General features: G+C 42.6%; 2 protein-coding genes across 2 annotated transcripts in view; both read right to left on the bottom strand.

Annotated features, from left to right (window-relative positions):
- Nucleotides 1–4,621: 4,621 nt before the first annotated feature.
- On the bottom strand, nucleotides 4,622–6,923 carry lrrc18b (leucine rich repeat containing 18b). The gene is made up of 2 exons (XM_084186534.1): nucleotides 6,820–6,923; nucleotides 4,622–5,986 (listed from the first exon to the last, which is right to left on the bottom strand). Exon 2 carries the CDS (start codon nucleotides 5,980–5,982, stop codon nucleotides 5,215–5,217), a length of 768 nt encoding a protein of 255 aa, XP_084042660.1. The 5' UTR covers nucleotides 5,983–5,986; nucleotides 6,820–6,923; the 3' UTR covers nucleotides 4,622–5,214.
- A 3,918-nt stretch (nucleotides 6,924–10,841) lies between these two features.
- The window catches only part of LOC311141788 (V-set and transmembrane domain-containing protein 4-like), a 19,041-nt gene continuing 14,760 nt past the window's right edge, over nucleotides 10,842–15,122 (bottom strand). Inside the window, exons 3-8 of the mRNA XM_084177246.1 lie at nucleotides 14,252–14,305; nucleotides 13,975–14,082; nucleotides 13,762–13,795; nucleotides 13,493–13,614; nucleotides 12,703–12,767; nucleotides 10,842–12,442 (exon numbers count right to left, since the gene is read on the bottom strand). Of these exons, the coding sequence (XP_084033372.1) occupies nucleotides 12,317–12,442; nucleotides 12,703–12,767; nucleotides 13,493–13,614; nucleotides 13,762–13,795; nucleotides 13,975–14,082; nucleotides 14,252–14,305 (509 nt within the window). The 3' untranslated portion in view covers nucleotides 10,842–12,316. The remainder of the gene's footprint in view (nucleotides 12,443–12,702; nucleotides 12,768–13,492; nucleotides 13,615–13,761; nucleotides 13,796–13,974; nucleotides 14,083–14,251; nucleotides 14,306–15,122) is intronic.

The following is a 15,122-nucleotide window of genomic DNA, read 5'->3' as shown; positions in this document are numbered from 1 at the left end:
CACAAGGAGCAGAGCTGCTGTTCTCTCTCTCTCTCTTCCTCTCTCTCTGGCTGTCAGCCACCATCTTAATCGTCTACAGCCGCGTGTTTCTCTGTTTTTCACAAATGTTCATTTTCTCTTTCTCTTCTGTCTGTGTTGCTTTTCTACCTCTCTCATTCTCCCTGTGTTCTCCCTTTTCTACATCTCTCTCTCTAGATCTCTGTATATTATCGCTCTCTCTCTCCCACCCTCCCTCCCTCTCTCTCCCTCTCTCCTCCTCTTCATCCCCCTCCTCTGCTCCTCTTCATCCTCCTCCTCCTCTTCATCCTCCTCCTCTCCTCCTCTTCATCCTTCTCCTCTCCTCCTCTTCATCATCCTCCTTTCCTCCTCTTCATCCTCCTCCTCCTTTCCTCCTCCTTTCCTCCTCTTCATCCTCCTCCTCTCCTCCTCTTCATCCTCCTCCTCTCCTTCTCTTCATCCTCCTCTTCCCGTATGGAGGATAATAGCTTTAAATCCTCCATTGTAATTGAATCAGCGCTGCCCTGTAGACCACAGATGCTCTTATTACAGAGAGCCCGAGGGGGGGGGGGGGCACACACACCCTAGCACGAGACCAAAATGAGACAGCAATAAAAACCTCACGACCATGGATAGCGTATAGGGCTATGGTTAGCGTTGGGCTGGGCACTGCTGTTTTTGTTCACTCATAACCCCTGACACAACATACACCATGATATATGGGCTCCTATGTCTATTTCTGAGGTGCATCACATGTTGTTGTATTGTTGTCTAATGGTTTATGATGGATTGTTTGAAATGGGAAATACCATGGCTTAGCACTAGCAGTGTGAAAAACCTGCAGGAAATCCTGTAATTAAGCAATAAGGCCCGAGGGGGTGTGGTACAGTGCCTTGCAAAAGTATTCATCCCCATTGGTGTTTTTCCTATTTTGTTGCATTACAACCTGTAATTTAAATGGATTTTTATTTGGTTTTCATGTAATGGACATACACAAAATAGTCCAAATTGATGAAGGGAAATGAAAAAAAATTACTTTAAAATGATAAATAACGGAAAAGTGGTGCTTGCATGTGTATTCACCCCCTTTGCTATGAAGCCCCTAAATAAGATCTGGTGCAACCAATTACCTTCAGAAGTCACATAATTAGTTAAATAAAGTCCACCTGCGTGTAATCTAAGTGTCACATGATCTGTCACATGATCTCAGTATATATACACCTGTTCTGAAAGGCCCCAGAGTCTGCAACACCACTAAGCAAGGGGCACCACCAAGCAAGCGGCACCATGAAGACGAAGGAGCTCTCCAAACAGGTCAGGGACAAAGTTGTGGAGAAGTACAGATCAGGGTTGGGTTATAAACAAATATCTGAAACTTTGAACATCCCACGGAGCTCCATTAAATCCATTATATAAAAAAATTGAAAGACAATGGCACCACAACAAACATACCAAGAGAGGGCTGCCCACCAAAACTCACGGACCAGGCAAGGAGGGCATTAATCAGAGAGGCAACAAAGAGACCAAAGATAACCCTGAAGGAGCTGCAAAGCTCCACAGCGGAGATTGGAGTATCTGTCCATAGGACCACTTTAAGCCGTACACTCCACAGAGCTGGGCTTTACGGAAGGGTGGCCAGAAAAAAGCCATTGCTTAAAGAAAAAAATAAGCAAACACGTTTGGTGTTCGCCAAAAGGCATGTGGGAGACTCCCCAAACATATGGAAGAAGGTACTCTGGTCAGATGAGACAAAAATTGAGCTTTTTGGCCATCAAGGAAAACGCTATGTCTGGCGCAAACCCAACACCTCTCATCACCCCGAGAACACCATCCCCACAGTGAAGCATGGTGGTGGCAGCATCATGCTGTGGGGATGTTTTTAATCGGCAGGGACTGGGAAACTGGTCAGAACTGAAGGAATGATGGATGGCGCTAAATACAGGGAAATTCTTTTTGTCTAATTTCTTGTTTGTTTCACAATAAAACATATTTTGCATCTTCAAAGTAGTAGGCATGTTGTGTAAATGAAATGATACAACCCCCCCAAAAATCTATTTTAATTCCAGGCAACAAAATAGGAAAAATGCCAAGGGGGTGAATACTTTCGCAAGCCACTATATGTGGCCAATATACCACAGCTAAGGGCTGTTCTTACGCATGACACAACGTGGAGTGCCTGGATACAGCCCTTAGCCATGGTATATTGGCCATATCCCACAACCCCCTGAGGTGCCTTATTGCTATTATGAACTGGTTACCAATGTAATTAGAGCAGTAAAAATACATGTTTTTTCATACCTGTGGTATACTGTCTGATATACCACTGCTGTCAGCCAATCAGCATTCAGGGCTCGACCACCAGTTTATAATACACATGTAGCCTCTCTTCTTGGGTCAATGCATGTCCTTGTACTGAATTGGAATATGCTGACTAGCGCTATTGCTGACTGTCTGCAAATGGGAATCCAGAGCTTCGCTCTCTAGTTAAATATTAAACAGAGGTGGCTGGTGGGAGGAGCTATAGGAGGACGGGCTCATTGTAATGGCTGGGATGGAATAAATGGGGGTGTTTGGCAGTGACTGTATTGACAGAAGGCTTTGCAGATCTACATCATTTGTTTCTACAGTCAATATTTTTTTCGATGGTTGACACTGTGCCAAACATACTATTCATTATACTCAATCTAGTGTTAGTGGAAATGCTGGGGACTTACACTTCATTAAATATCTGGCATCTAAAGAAATGAATGGGTCGTTTACAAACAGGTATAGACTAAATTACTTTACAGATTGTAGTTACACTGACAGTTATTTAGGATGCGATGAACGGACATCTGGGTCATATCTGGGGTGGGCGTTTACTGTATATGAATGATGTCATTGAATACAGAAATGAAAACCTATAACCACTGTTTGGGCTATTCCTTAACATTTTACATTTTAGTCATTTAGCAGACGCTCTTATCCTCACACACACATTACTTTTTTTATTTTTTTTTTATTTTTTTCATACCCCCTGTGGGAATCGAACCCACAACCCTGGCATTGCAAACGCCATGCTCTACGAACTGAGCTACATCCCCTGCCGGCCATTCCCTCCCCTACCCTAGATGACGCTGGGCCAATTGTGCGCCGCCCCATGGGTCTCCCGGTCGCGGCCAGCTACAACAGAGCCTGGATTCGAACCAGGATCTCTAGTGGCACAGCTAGCACTGCGATACAGTGCCTTAAACCACTGCGCCACTCGGGAGTAAATGCACTTGCACTAAAGCCAGTGCAAGTCAATCTTTTATCTTCTTCTAAATATTTAATACTATATATTCAGTTATACCAGAATACACATATCTGTAGTAATAATGTTATTCCAAAGGAGTGGGAGGTGGACTCCAAACACACTGAGTGAATTCTACAGTCATAATTGACCAGTGAAAAAATCAAATTGGGGCTTATTGGTTCAAACCTGTGACGTCTGTAGAGACAAAGTTCATTCCCATGTGCTCCTGCAGCCCCTGTTCTCCGCTACACCAGGCCTAAATCCCCATTACCCTGTCACTGGCAATTAGCAAGGGTCATCATTTCATCTGCTAATGGATGTGATGGGGAACATTCTGACAGCAGAGTATACCCTGGCTGTCACGTGTCTGAATGATGAGTGTTAAAGTCCATCACACACACACACACACACACACACACACACACACACACACACACACACACACACACACACACACACACACACACACACACACACACACACACACACACACACACACACACACACACACACAGCTTCTGCTCCACTGCATTCTGCCTGCCTGACTGACGGAGTGTGTGTGTGTGTGTGTGTGTGTGTGTCTGTGTGTACTGGTGCATTGATTTCCTATAGCACTGACACAGTGGTGAGCAGTGTGTAAAGCAAAGCATGTTAGACTGCTCACCTGTGTCGAGGCTACATAGACAGAACACAGAAAGGAGGATTGATAAGGGATTGATCAGTGAAGCCCCATAGCTTTGATTAAGAAATACAGAATTAGAACAAGATACCGCCTCATAACATTGATGGTGACCAGATCTTATAATGGTCAGATCAATACTGTGTACTTTCTGTTGGCTACCTAATGAATCTATTGATTCCGTCTTCATCTTCTTGTTGACTCAGCACTTCTCTGGTCAGCGTAATCCCCAGGCAGCCGTATGGTAAATACGGTGTAATGTTAGAGATGGTGATGACCTTGTATCTCAAGGGTTTATTAAAATAGAAGATATGGTAATAGCACGATAATAAGGCTATTCGAGCACAGACTTTTTCAAGCTGTCACGGTTGGTGCAGAAATGGGTTGGCAGTCTTTGCTAGCCTGATCCCAGATCAGTTTGTGCTTTTGCCTACTTCACTGTCATTGTCAAGCCAAACATATATTATTGCCCTATGCTTCCAATTGTCTGATTCATCCCCCCTCCTCTCCCCTGTAACTATTCTCCAGGTCATTGATGTAAATGAGAATGTGTTCTCAGTCAACTTACCTGGTAAAATAAGGGTAAAATAAAAAATAAAAACTATGTTGTTGTCTTGGACCTAGTGTGATTCCTTACTGGAACACAGGAGACAGATAATCAGATAAAGAATGAGAAGGAAAGCTTATTTATTAACAGAAACATGTGAAAGGATTTAGAGGACACACATGAGAATACTGTATAGTGAAGCTAAGGCAGGTTTTCTTCCAGTAGTTTGTTGAAGAACATTGCAGTAGTCCAAACTCTAGAGGGCGGTAGAGTAGAACAGACCACAGACCCAGCAGTTTATAAAAGGCTGTGGTTACTGATGTGTCACTGCAACCCCTATAATGTTTTCTTCTTCCAGAATTCCTGATATGCTTAATGTCCATTGTTTGTAATAAGTAGCTATTGCAATAGAGCACCTGGATTGTTCTCATCCTAAATAATCTGTCCTTGATTACCATTTGATGACCTATTGATGACATCCTGGAGGACCTGGTTCCTGGTTCTGACTAGGTGGAATACAGCTACCGGAAGTTACTTTCTTGTAGCAGGTTAGGAGAACTTACGCAGCAGATTAGGATAAATAATGTAGCAGGTTAGGAGAATTAGGTTAAGGTCAGGAAAAGGGTTAGGGTTAGCTAAGATGCTCTCCTAACCTGCTACGAAAAGTCACTTCTGGTCATAGCTGTACTCCATCTAGTCACAACCCTGGTTCATCAATCACCTCCAGGTGGCCTGGTCCTCCTGCGCCACCGAGTTGGGCGTGGTCAGGCCGGTGAAGATGGACCTCCCATGAGCAGGGCCTCCGCTTAGCCTGCTGTCCACCCTCTGCCTGTCGTCTTTGATCTTCTTGAGGCAGGAGGCACACAGGCAGCTCTCCCTCACCAGGTACAGGCACTCCACCCTCTGGATGGGGTCTATGCCTTTGTCATCCCCAGAGGGGATGGGGTTGCACTTCAGGTTGACGATCTCCAGGTGGGGCAGGTTGCGGAGGCACTCGGGCACCCGTGTCAGGTGGTTGTTGAACAGGCCCAGGTGACGTAGCTCCTTGAGGGCTGCGATGGAGGACGGGATGCGCTCGAGGAGGTTCATGCCCAGGTTGAGGCTCCTCAGCTTCTGCAGGAGGCCAATCTCGTTGGGGAGTCCTACGGTGCTCAGAAGGTTGTTACACAGGTTGAGGCTGTATAGGTTCTGGAGGCGCCCGATAGCTTCCGGAACGTGGTCCAGCTGGTTGCTGTGGAGATCAAGCCAGCGGAGGTTGACAAACTTGTCAATGGAGTCTGGGATCTTCTTGAGTAGGTTGCGGCTCAGGTCCAGCTCGTCCACATCACACAGCTTCAGGATGCACTTGGGAAAGGTGGCGATCTCCATGTTGCTGAGGTCCAGCCGACGCTTGCCGTCCACGGTCAGCTTCAGAGCCAGCTTTGCCATCTTCAAGGTGATCTTCCGGCCTTTGGGCTCTTTTGACTTCTTGTTGCCCTTGGCCATGGTGCTTGAAGAAATAAAGGAGGTGCAACTTGTTAAGAGTTTAGTGTTTAACAAGTTTGATTAAAGGTGGTTTCCTTGGTTAAGATTTAACCTGTTCCATCAATATGTTATTCTGTTTTCCATGGTTCTAACTACAAAGCTGTTCATTTCTCCTTTACAGATGAAGTAGACAGTAGAACAATGGAATTACTAGTAGAACCAGAACGTGATGTAATATATATTGTTACGTGTTTTAATCCCTTGTATCCATGACAATAGACTTGTCTCACTGTAACTAATCTCATCACATTACAACTAAGGACATGACACAGCCGGCTGTTGTTTGCCACGGTAGCAGAGAATGAACATGCACCTTGACCACAACAACTCTCAATCTCACCTTTTCAAATCAAATCAAATGTTATTTATACACGTGTTTAGCAGATGTTATTACGGGTGTAGCGAAATGCTTGTACTTCTAGCTCCGACAGTGCAGTAAGTAATATCAAACAATTTCACAAAATGTACCCAATACACACAAATCTAAGTAAGGAATGGAATTAAGAATATATACATATATGGACGAGCAATGACAGAGCGGCATGGACTAAGATACAGTAGAATATTATAGAATACAGTATATAGAATAAAATAGTGAATAGTCATTGCTTTTACTGTATAGCTTGTCTTTAAATACCAATCATGAATCAGTTTCACCTATTCTCACATTCCCCCTATTTAACCTAACCTCTTACAACACTAACATCAACACTTGAATCTACTGCATGACCTTTCAGCAATAATCAAGTTTATTTTGTTCTGAACTTATAGAATAGAAGAAAAAAATGTGTTTCTTACCAGCATTGGAGTTAGACCACCACCCAGATCAGTCCAGAGCTAAGACACAGGAATACTCTCCCAAGGTACGGCCGTGTTTGTCGAAGATCATTCCATCTCCCTGGCTGTGAATTATACATAAGAGCCACCGAGAGCCATGTAAATAAAAACCAGGAAGTGCACCGCTCTGACGTTTTTAAGTGGACACAGCTGAGGCCCTGTGTTTAACTGTCAGCCTGGCCTGGGTGCACTGTGAGTGCTGCTAGATTTGTCACGTTTTTCTTTGTAACCAAGCAACTGAATTTTGTTCATGACTAGGTCTGAAGCCTACAGGGGAAGAGTAAGTGTACTGTTGTTGCTGTTAATACCTTACTGTATACATTCTGTACACAGTTAGCATACAGTTGAATCTCAGAACAAATAAGCACAAATAAGCCTGTCATGTTGAGACATAAATGGTGGAAAATCTTAGACTATTTTTATGTTATATTCTCATATTTCTCAAGTCATTTACTGCAACATTTACTTAATTGTACATTGAAGTACATCAGTGGGCCCTCATCCTACAGGAATAGAAAACCAAAAACAACATGTTTTCTTTTACTTGGAGATAGAGAAAGATGGATATTTGGCTATTGGAAGCCCTAAGAGAGTATTGTCATTCAACTTCAAGAAACTGAGACTGAGTGAAAAGCAGGGCACATAAATGAACTTGTCCCTTTCGGTCTGGTCCCCTTCCTGTGTTTGTAAATAGCATACACTATGACCCACTTCTCAGACTTCGCCCAATAGCTTTATGAAATCTGTCACATGGTTCATAGGATATCTTACAGCTACACACATACATTACTAGGTACATTACCCAACCCTGTCAACAAGTGTATTTTTTAGCCAGATAGGTATTTCATGACACACATTCAAGATACACTAATCTCAGTCAGTATCATTTAGCACCAATAGATGGCACCATGCTAATGGATGAAGGAAAATAAATGTATGTTACCTTGATCCAAAACTTCAGCAGCACAGATTAATATAGAACTCTTACCATTCCATGATTTGGTATTCTACTGAGAATGGTTCTAAGAATGGAACCGGTATTTATGATGTCACTCACTATTGTAAATAGATACATTCTAATTCTATGGTCAGTCTTATTTTCATGTATATGAAATATTGTTGATAGAAATGTAATCTGAAGGAGGACTAGCAGTATGAAAAGTGTTATGAAAAGTAATAACATCTCTGGTGCTTGAAAATAATTAAACGTACCTAATAAAGCACACATTTCCATCAAAGCTGTGCTCTGACATTTACCATGGCCTTTGTAGATTTAGTTTGTTAGACAACTGAATCTGGTGTCAATAAATGTAAGGGTATAGTTTAGCTAGCCAATTAGACAGAACCAACTTCACTTCAGTGCCTGAATTTCACATAGACCATATGCAGATGTATGCAGGTAGTGAAGACAGGCAGACATACTGACCTAATTGAGCGAGGCCCACTGCACCTTGGGGACCTTTGAATAGGCTGGATAGATTACGCTTGATGATCTGCAGAGAGAGAGAGCGAGAGACACAGACAGACAGACAGAGAGAGAGAGTGGGGTGAGAGTGAGAGAGAGAGAGAGAGAGAGAGAGAGAGAGAGAGAGAGAGAGAGAGAGAGAGAGAGAGAGAGAGAGAGAGAGAGAGAGAGAGAGAGAGAGAGAGAGAGAGAGAGAGAGAGAGAGAGAGAGAGAGAGAGAGAGAGAGAAGAGGGGTGTGTGTGTGGGGGGGGGGGGGGTCATTGCGTTCATTCAGCTCACAGGTTTATTGGGTTGTCCACAGACAGAGACCAAGCTAGACAGATCCCCCAGGTCAGTGTGTCTGTCAATGGGATCCTGTTTCTGGTCCCCAGGAGGACATCACATCACAAGGGCCTCTTGTTTACCTGTGTTCAGTCTGTCATCCTCCCCTGTAAAAAGAGCTCTGCTCTACTTGAGGGGTGATGATTCCTTTGTATCAGCCAGACAACCAGTTGATTATAAACACACATACCTGCATTTCATTCACTGGTGTTTTAACTAACCTATTCATTTAGCTTATTATGGGTTCATTCTACTGATACACTTTGATTATACTTATTGTTTCATTCAAGAAAACCCTCTAGTAGCTGACAATGTCAAACACTAACAATCATACTGGGCTATCTACTGCTGCGATATTAGCACATTGGCCAAGTGCTGAGGCTGGATTGCTGGACACATCGGCTGCATTTAAACAGGCAGCCCAATTATGATATTTTTTCACTAATTGGTCTTTTGACCAATCACATCAGCTCTGAAAAAATATCTGATGTGAAAAAAACAATTAGTCGGAAAAATATCAGAATTGGTCTGCCTGTGTGAACGCAGCCACCCGTGTTCACGTCCTTGTTAGCAGGACGTCCGTTCTGTCCGGTCCAGCTTTCCTACCCCCAAACCTGCGCCAGCTGACAGTGTCTGCTACAGCCTCTCTGTTTCCTTCCTCTGGTCTGGTGTTACTGCCCCACTTGGTCACCAGGTACAGAGGCGTCATTATATGTTAAATAAGACCCCAAGTGACTAATTATCTAATCATCTGATGATACTCACAAAGGATTTCTGTACAATTCTCATTTATTTTCTTGGCAAGTCTTCTATCTTTGTTTTGGATTGTTTTGGTATTGTAATTCATTTCAAGAATAGCCAAATTAGCCATGTAGCCTATTCAAGGGATGAGTTATAGTTTGTTGGACATCATGTTTAGGAAAACAGGCAAGGAAGGGCATAAACATGTCGTTATGTTTATTCAAGTCCTGAATGGATGTGGTTTTGTTCTCCTCTGACTCAATACAACCCTGTCATACAGTCTAAAGATCAAATTCAAAGAGCTCTTTATTGTATAAATGTTTGTGGAACTACTTCAAAGGTACTTGACTGAGTATCAATAATCATTTTAGTTGGAGAAGTTGCATAATGTGTCTAATGGTACTATGATTTACAGGAACATGTAAGGGCTTGGTTGTGAGAGAAGTTGGATACTGTGCCATTGCTTACCAATGTGATTGTGGAAAAAGAAACAACCCTGTCGATACAGAAGAACATCGTCAATGAAAATAGTAATTTGCTGTATATTGTAAAGATGTAATGCTTCGTTCATAGTGTGTCACTAAGGAGTGATGTCATCAGCATGGGGCCAGAGGGGATCAGGCACCAAACTGTTTTCATTAGTTACGGCCCAACACTTTTAGTGTGAGCCAATGACCTAAACACTCTTTGAACACAATGAGAGTTTAACAGAGCCAGTTGGTAATTTGCAGAGAGACATGACATGGTTAAATAGCCTAAAGTGTTAATTTCCTATAGATTATTGAGTCTGAGTCAGAGATGTCAGACTGGTACTTTGACAATCACGGTACCTATTTCTCTTACCACACAGGATATACGTAGGCAACAGCTACACTATGTTTACTGTACACTGCAATTCAGAAACTTTGTGATGTCTGGAGACTTTAGATCTGACCACCTCCGTGACACACAACAAAATATGCTTTGTTTTTCTTTTTTTCCCCCTGGCTTCTGTAGTTTCATCTGAGTGCAGGGCAGGGAGGCAGACTGTTCTTTGGGTCTATTTAAAGTCACTCCGAATGCTCCCTCTGCTAACCTGTCTGGGCCTGTTACACTGCTCCTCTCATTTAGTCTCTCTCTCTCTCTCTCTCTCTCTCTCTCTCTCTCTCTCTCTCTCTCTCTCTCTCTCTCTCTCTCTCTCTCTCTCTCACACTCTCTCTCTCTCTCTCTCTCTCTCTCTCTCTCGCTCTCTCTCTCTCTCTCTCTCTCTCTCTCATTACAGTTATTCCTCCACAATAGGAGACACTCCTTACCCCACTCTCCATTTCCTCAATTAAGCACACATGGAGGTATGGTCAAACCACAAAATCTCTCTTTTACCTGCTAGTTGTTCGATTTCCCTTTTCCTTATAACATGACTTTTCACTGAAGTGATATCCTGTTGAGGTTTGAAGGAAAGCACAAGGAAACGCGATTAATAACCACTGATCATATGCATCTGCTTTATGTTTATACAACACATTTATAATACATTATACACACACATATCATCGCTGTCTGATGAAAACCTCTTATCTCCAAAACAGAAACTTTTCAGTAAATGAAACAAACATACAATTATGAAACCTCAGAAGCTATTTTGAATACATTTTCTTGGTCCTAGTGAATTGATATGGTGAGAGTACATTGAATAAATGTAAAAACATTTAAATTGGCAAAAATGGAGTTACAAGGTTTTCATCAGACAACGACGACATGTCATTTCAAATGACAAAAACAAACAACAGAAGCGCTCCAAATAGAAAGGAGAGTAATGTTGACGAGTGCGGACGACGGCACTCTCCGGGTGAAACGAATGGCAGAGGAAAAGTGCAGAGGAAAGTGCAATGTTCAGCATTCACACATGGTTCTAGTTAGAGGTCCACGCAGTGGCCTCCCATTAAGTCAAATGTGGTTTGGAGGAGACTAATTTTCACAGTTTAAAAAGGTTTTAAGATATTTTTCTCACCCCAGGAAGTTTACTTTGAGTCATTGTGTAGATGTGTGTAGATAGATTTCATTGTGGTCAATGTATGTGGGAAGGACTTGTTTTTTTCCTACATGGAATCGTCTCAATGCACTCTGGGGATTATTAGTCAATGTATAGATCTTCATGAATGAGAGAGACTTATGGGGGATGGGGAATGGTTATGGTGCCTGGATGTCTGGCATTTCAAGTTCACTGGGGGAGAAAAAATAACCTTTTGTTTTGCTCACTTTACCATGGTTAAAGCCAAGGGGTCATTAAACATACTAAGCATTTTTACACACACTTAAATTCACGGAAAAGTAAAAACCAGAAGACAATATCTCCGCTGTTGTGCAGATCTTGAGAGATAAAGAAACGGCAGTTAGTCATTGGTGTAGTTCTTATCAGGAGTCAAAACTACAAAAATCTCACCTAATGATGTGCTATGTAATCATAAGGTGAGAGGAATACACTGGTGCTACAAGTCAAACCAAACAATGACTTTTGTTTGCAGCCAGTTAAACTGTTCCGTCACAGCTGATCACAGCTCTGAGTACAGTGGGTCACCAAGAGCCCGTTGACTTTGGCACCAGTTGAAAGAGCTGTGTGATAGCACAAATGTATCGCCTGAGGGTGGGCGTCTAATTGTTGCCTTAATGTCAACCTTCGCAGCTGCAGTACTGCTGTAATAACATAGCAGAAGATGACAGACATCAAGCAGATGTAAAAAATATGTAAAAAAAATAAAGAATGTAAAAAGTCATTTGTAATATAAGAATTCAACACAGTATAGAAAACCCATTTGTGTCTCATCTCATTTTGGCTTTGTAAAAAAATACAAATAACTTGCCAATAATTTATTGAAATACACAATATAAAACAATAATGCTGATTATATATAGAACATGTTGTACATGAGCTACAGCTATAAGTGGTGTGTTTCTCATACTTGCCTCTCCTCAAAGAGGATCTGGGCGTACACGGTGCTTGTGCACGAGGCTTTGTTGTCCGGCAGAGGCTTGACCAGCTCCAGCTCTGCATATGTCAGGCTCTCCTCTGTAATCTTCGGCTACAGGGGAGAAAGATGAAACGTGTGAAGAAGCAGACTTGTCAATCGAGTTATTCATGTTGTGTCTATTACAATATGATACTGGACAATAATTACCTCGGGATAACAGTCACATATACACAAAAATCGAACTAAGTAAAACTTAAAGTAAAACAACTTAAAGGAAAATGCTAGATTTCTGGACAGCCCTCTACAGAAATACTGTAGCTGTTGCCTAACAAATTGTATGTAAGAATCAGGAGTTACCCCAGAACACTTACCAAGACCACTTTCATCGGCTGTACCTTTAAAAGTTTGGGTTTTGGGATTTTGTCTGCTATGGGTGCTGTGGAAGAATACAATGATAATTTACTGTATGCAGCGAGGGAACACATTGTCTGTGTAACAAAAAAGATATTCCCCCTCAAACCCAAACCCAGAACGAAAATGTTCTCCGTCTGCAATGTTTCCATGCCCGTCCTGTCATTGATTAGTGATGATTTGGACGCAGACGTCAAAGCAGAGTTGAACAGACATACAATGTTTGACACATTCAGACTACTACAACATGACATGAACTCCTTGTGAGACAGATGCAACACTTTAAAACTGCCGAACATCAGCCTATTAATCTCAAGGGTGAACCAAAATATCACCATCAAGAACAAACGTTACTTTCTTAAAATCAGCTGTCTTACATGATTAGTTGACCATAAACTTGGCACTATTTCTGGTAACACACTGATATCACAAAGAGTTGAAAAGAAAAGTTGCTTTGCTCTTTTTCCAGTTGATCTATTCCAGCACGTACAGTATAGTAGATCCATATATGGACTCAAAAGGTAGTAGTAAGTAAAGCAATGTTCCTCAGATAATTCACATCTCTAGCATCAGGAAGCACACCGTTTTCAGTACACCTTTATGCTCTGATGATCACTTTAACCACATTCCCTCCCCCAGACCATATACCCAAATGTGGATATGAAGATAGGCTTGTAAGAAAACATACATGCTTGGGTAGGGGAAATTGTGGTACAGATGTATGATGTTGTTGAGAGTCTGTCTGTTTACCTTTAACTGGTATTTCTGGTGGTATCTCCGACTGCGTTTTGCTCCGTTTCTTCCTGTACCTCCTCTGCTTTTTGGGCAGGGCAGAAGACACACTGACTAGACTGGTCACCATCTCCCCTGAACTGCAGACAGCAGACAGGCATGTTCACAGCAGAATTAAAGCAGGGAAATGTAAGTATCCATCGCAGTCATGGAAGAAAAGAGTCTGTGTGTACCATAGTGGATGAAGTATAAGTCACAGTTACTTTAGTTTGAATGATGAAGGTTACCTGTTCTGTAGGCTCTTGACCAAATGGTAGTTGTCTATGAGGCAATGAGACAAAGCATTAGTGCAGGATGGGCAAAAAACATTGTACCATGTCATCAAAAAGCGTGCCTTGGCTTTACATCTCAGAGTCCATTAGCTTTAAATGATCTGTTAATGTGGCCCAGATTAGTGTTTCAGTGTTGAATGGAAAGAGGGGGGATAGGGTGTTACTCACCTTTTAACTTCTTCTTCCTCTGAACATATTGGCAGGTCACCGCCACGGTGAACATGCACATGCACAACAGTCCAACAGAGCAGATCAGCACAGCGCACAGGTACACGTCTGAAACACACAAAACCAACCAGATTAGTCACAGTCATAGTATCGTACAACTCTGAAGACTCGTGTTTCAGTTGTCAGTCACTTATGCAGAAATATTTAGGACATATTTATTGTTGTTGCGTTATTTTAGTCACGTACAATGCAGAGAACAAGAGAGTTGCGTTCTTACCTTCAAACAGTCTCCACAGACTCTTCTTGGCCGTGGTCGCTGGTAGGACATGCACTGAAAGGAAACCAGGGAAAGTCCATGGTCATCAGTGTGTCTACCATTCTGCCTGATTATACAGTTGAAATACATCTAATTGTAGGTGGCTCGGCGTAGGATGACAGCATTGAGGTTATCCTTTCCTCAGGATCCTCTTCCTGAATCACTGGCTAGTGGTAGCTAACACCCACCGAGCCGTCCTGAAATACCCCAAACCGCCAGCAGCTGACGACAGCCTCTCTCACCCATAGCAGCCATACTTAGCTTAGCTAGCCGCCAGAGCTCCAGGGTTACTGGGCTGGAGCCTGTCTCCGTGTACTGCACGTTAGCCTGTCCAAAGGGCTTAAACTGGGTCTGTTCCAATCCAGGATCCTTGGGACTACCCCGTTGAAGTTGAAATGTAAAATTAAGGTAAGGGTTAAGGTTAGGGTTAGGTAAGGGTTAAGGTTAGGGTTAGGTAAGGGTTACGGTTATGGTCAGGTTTAGGGTAGGGATGTCCCAAGGATCCCGGATAGCACTGACCCTTAAACTGGGGTTACCTCTAGAGCATATCCCTCGATGCTAAACCAGCAGCACTTGCTTTGACTCTGCCGACCATATTTATGGCCTACATTCAACTATTTGGAAACCTTAGTCTGAGGTAGATGACAGCGAGCTATGAGTCTTGGCTCGGTATTTGCTCTAGTTGTGTTTGCCAAGTATATACTTTTCTTGCCATACATTCTTTACTGTAATTTCTATAGCTTGTTCCTATCTAGGTGAAGCTACACTCGATCATGTTTTTTTGGTTCCCAAGTCTGATTGAGGAGTCCCGAATCTACTTCAAAGCTGTTTT

The sequence above is a fragment of the Coregonus lavaretus genome, assembly GCF_964263955.1.
Source record: "Coregonus lavaretus genome assembly, chromosome: 1".
Lineage (NCBI taxonomy): Eukaryota > Metazoa > Chordata > Actinopteri > Salmoniformes > Salmonidae > Coregonus > Coregonus lavaretus.
The sequence above is the reverse complement of the archived record's forward strand: the minus strand, read 5'-3'. Positions and strand labels throughout refer to the sequence as shown.

Bases quoted from the DNA above. Each gene is read 5' to 3' on its own strand.
- lrrc18b (XM_084186534.1), bottom strand. From the start codon at position 5,982: ATGGCCAAGGGCAACAAGAAGTCAAAAGAGCCCAAAGGCCGGAAGATC.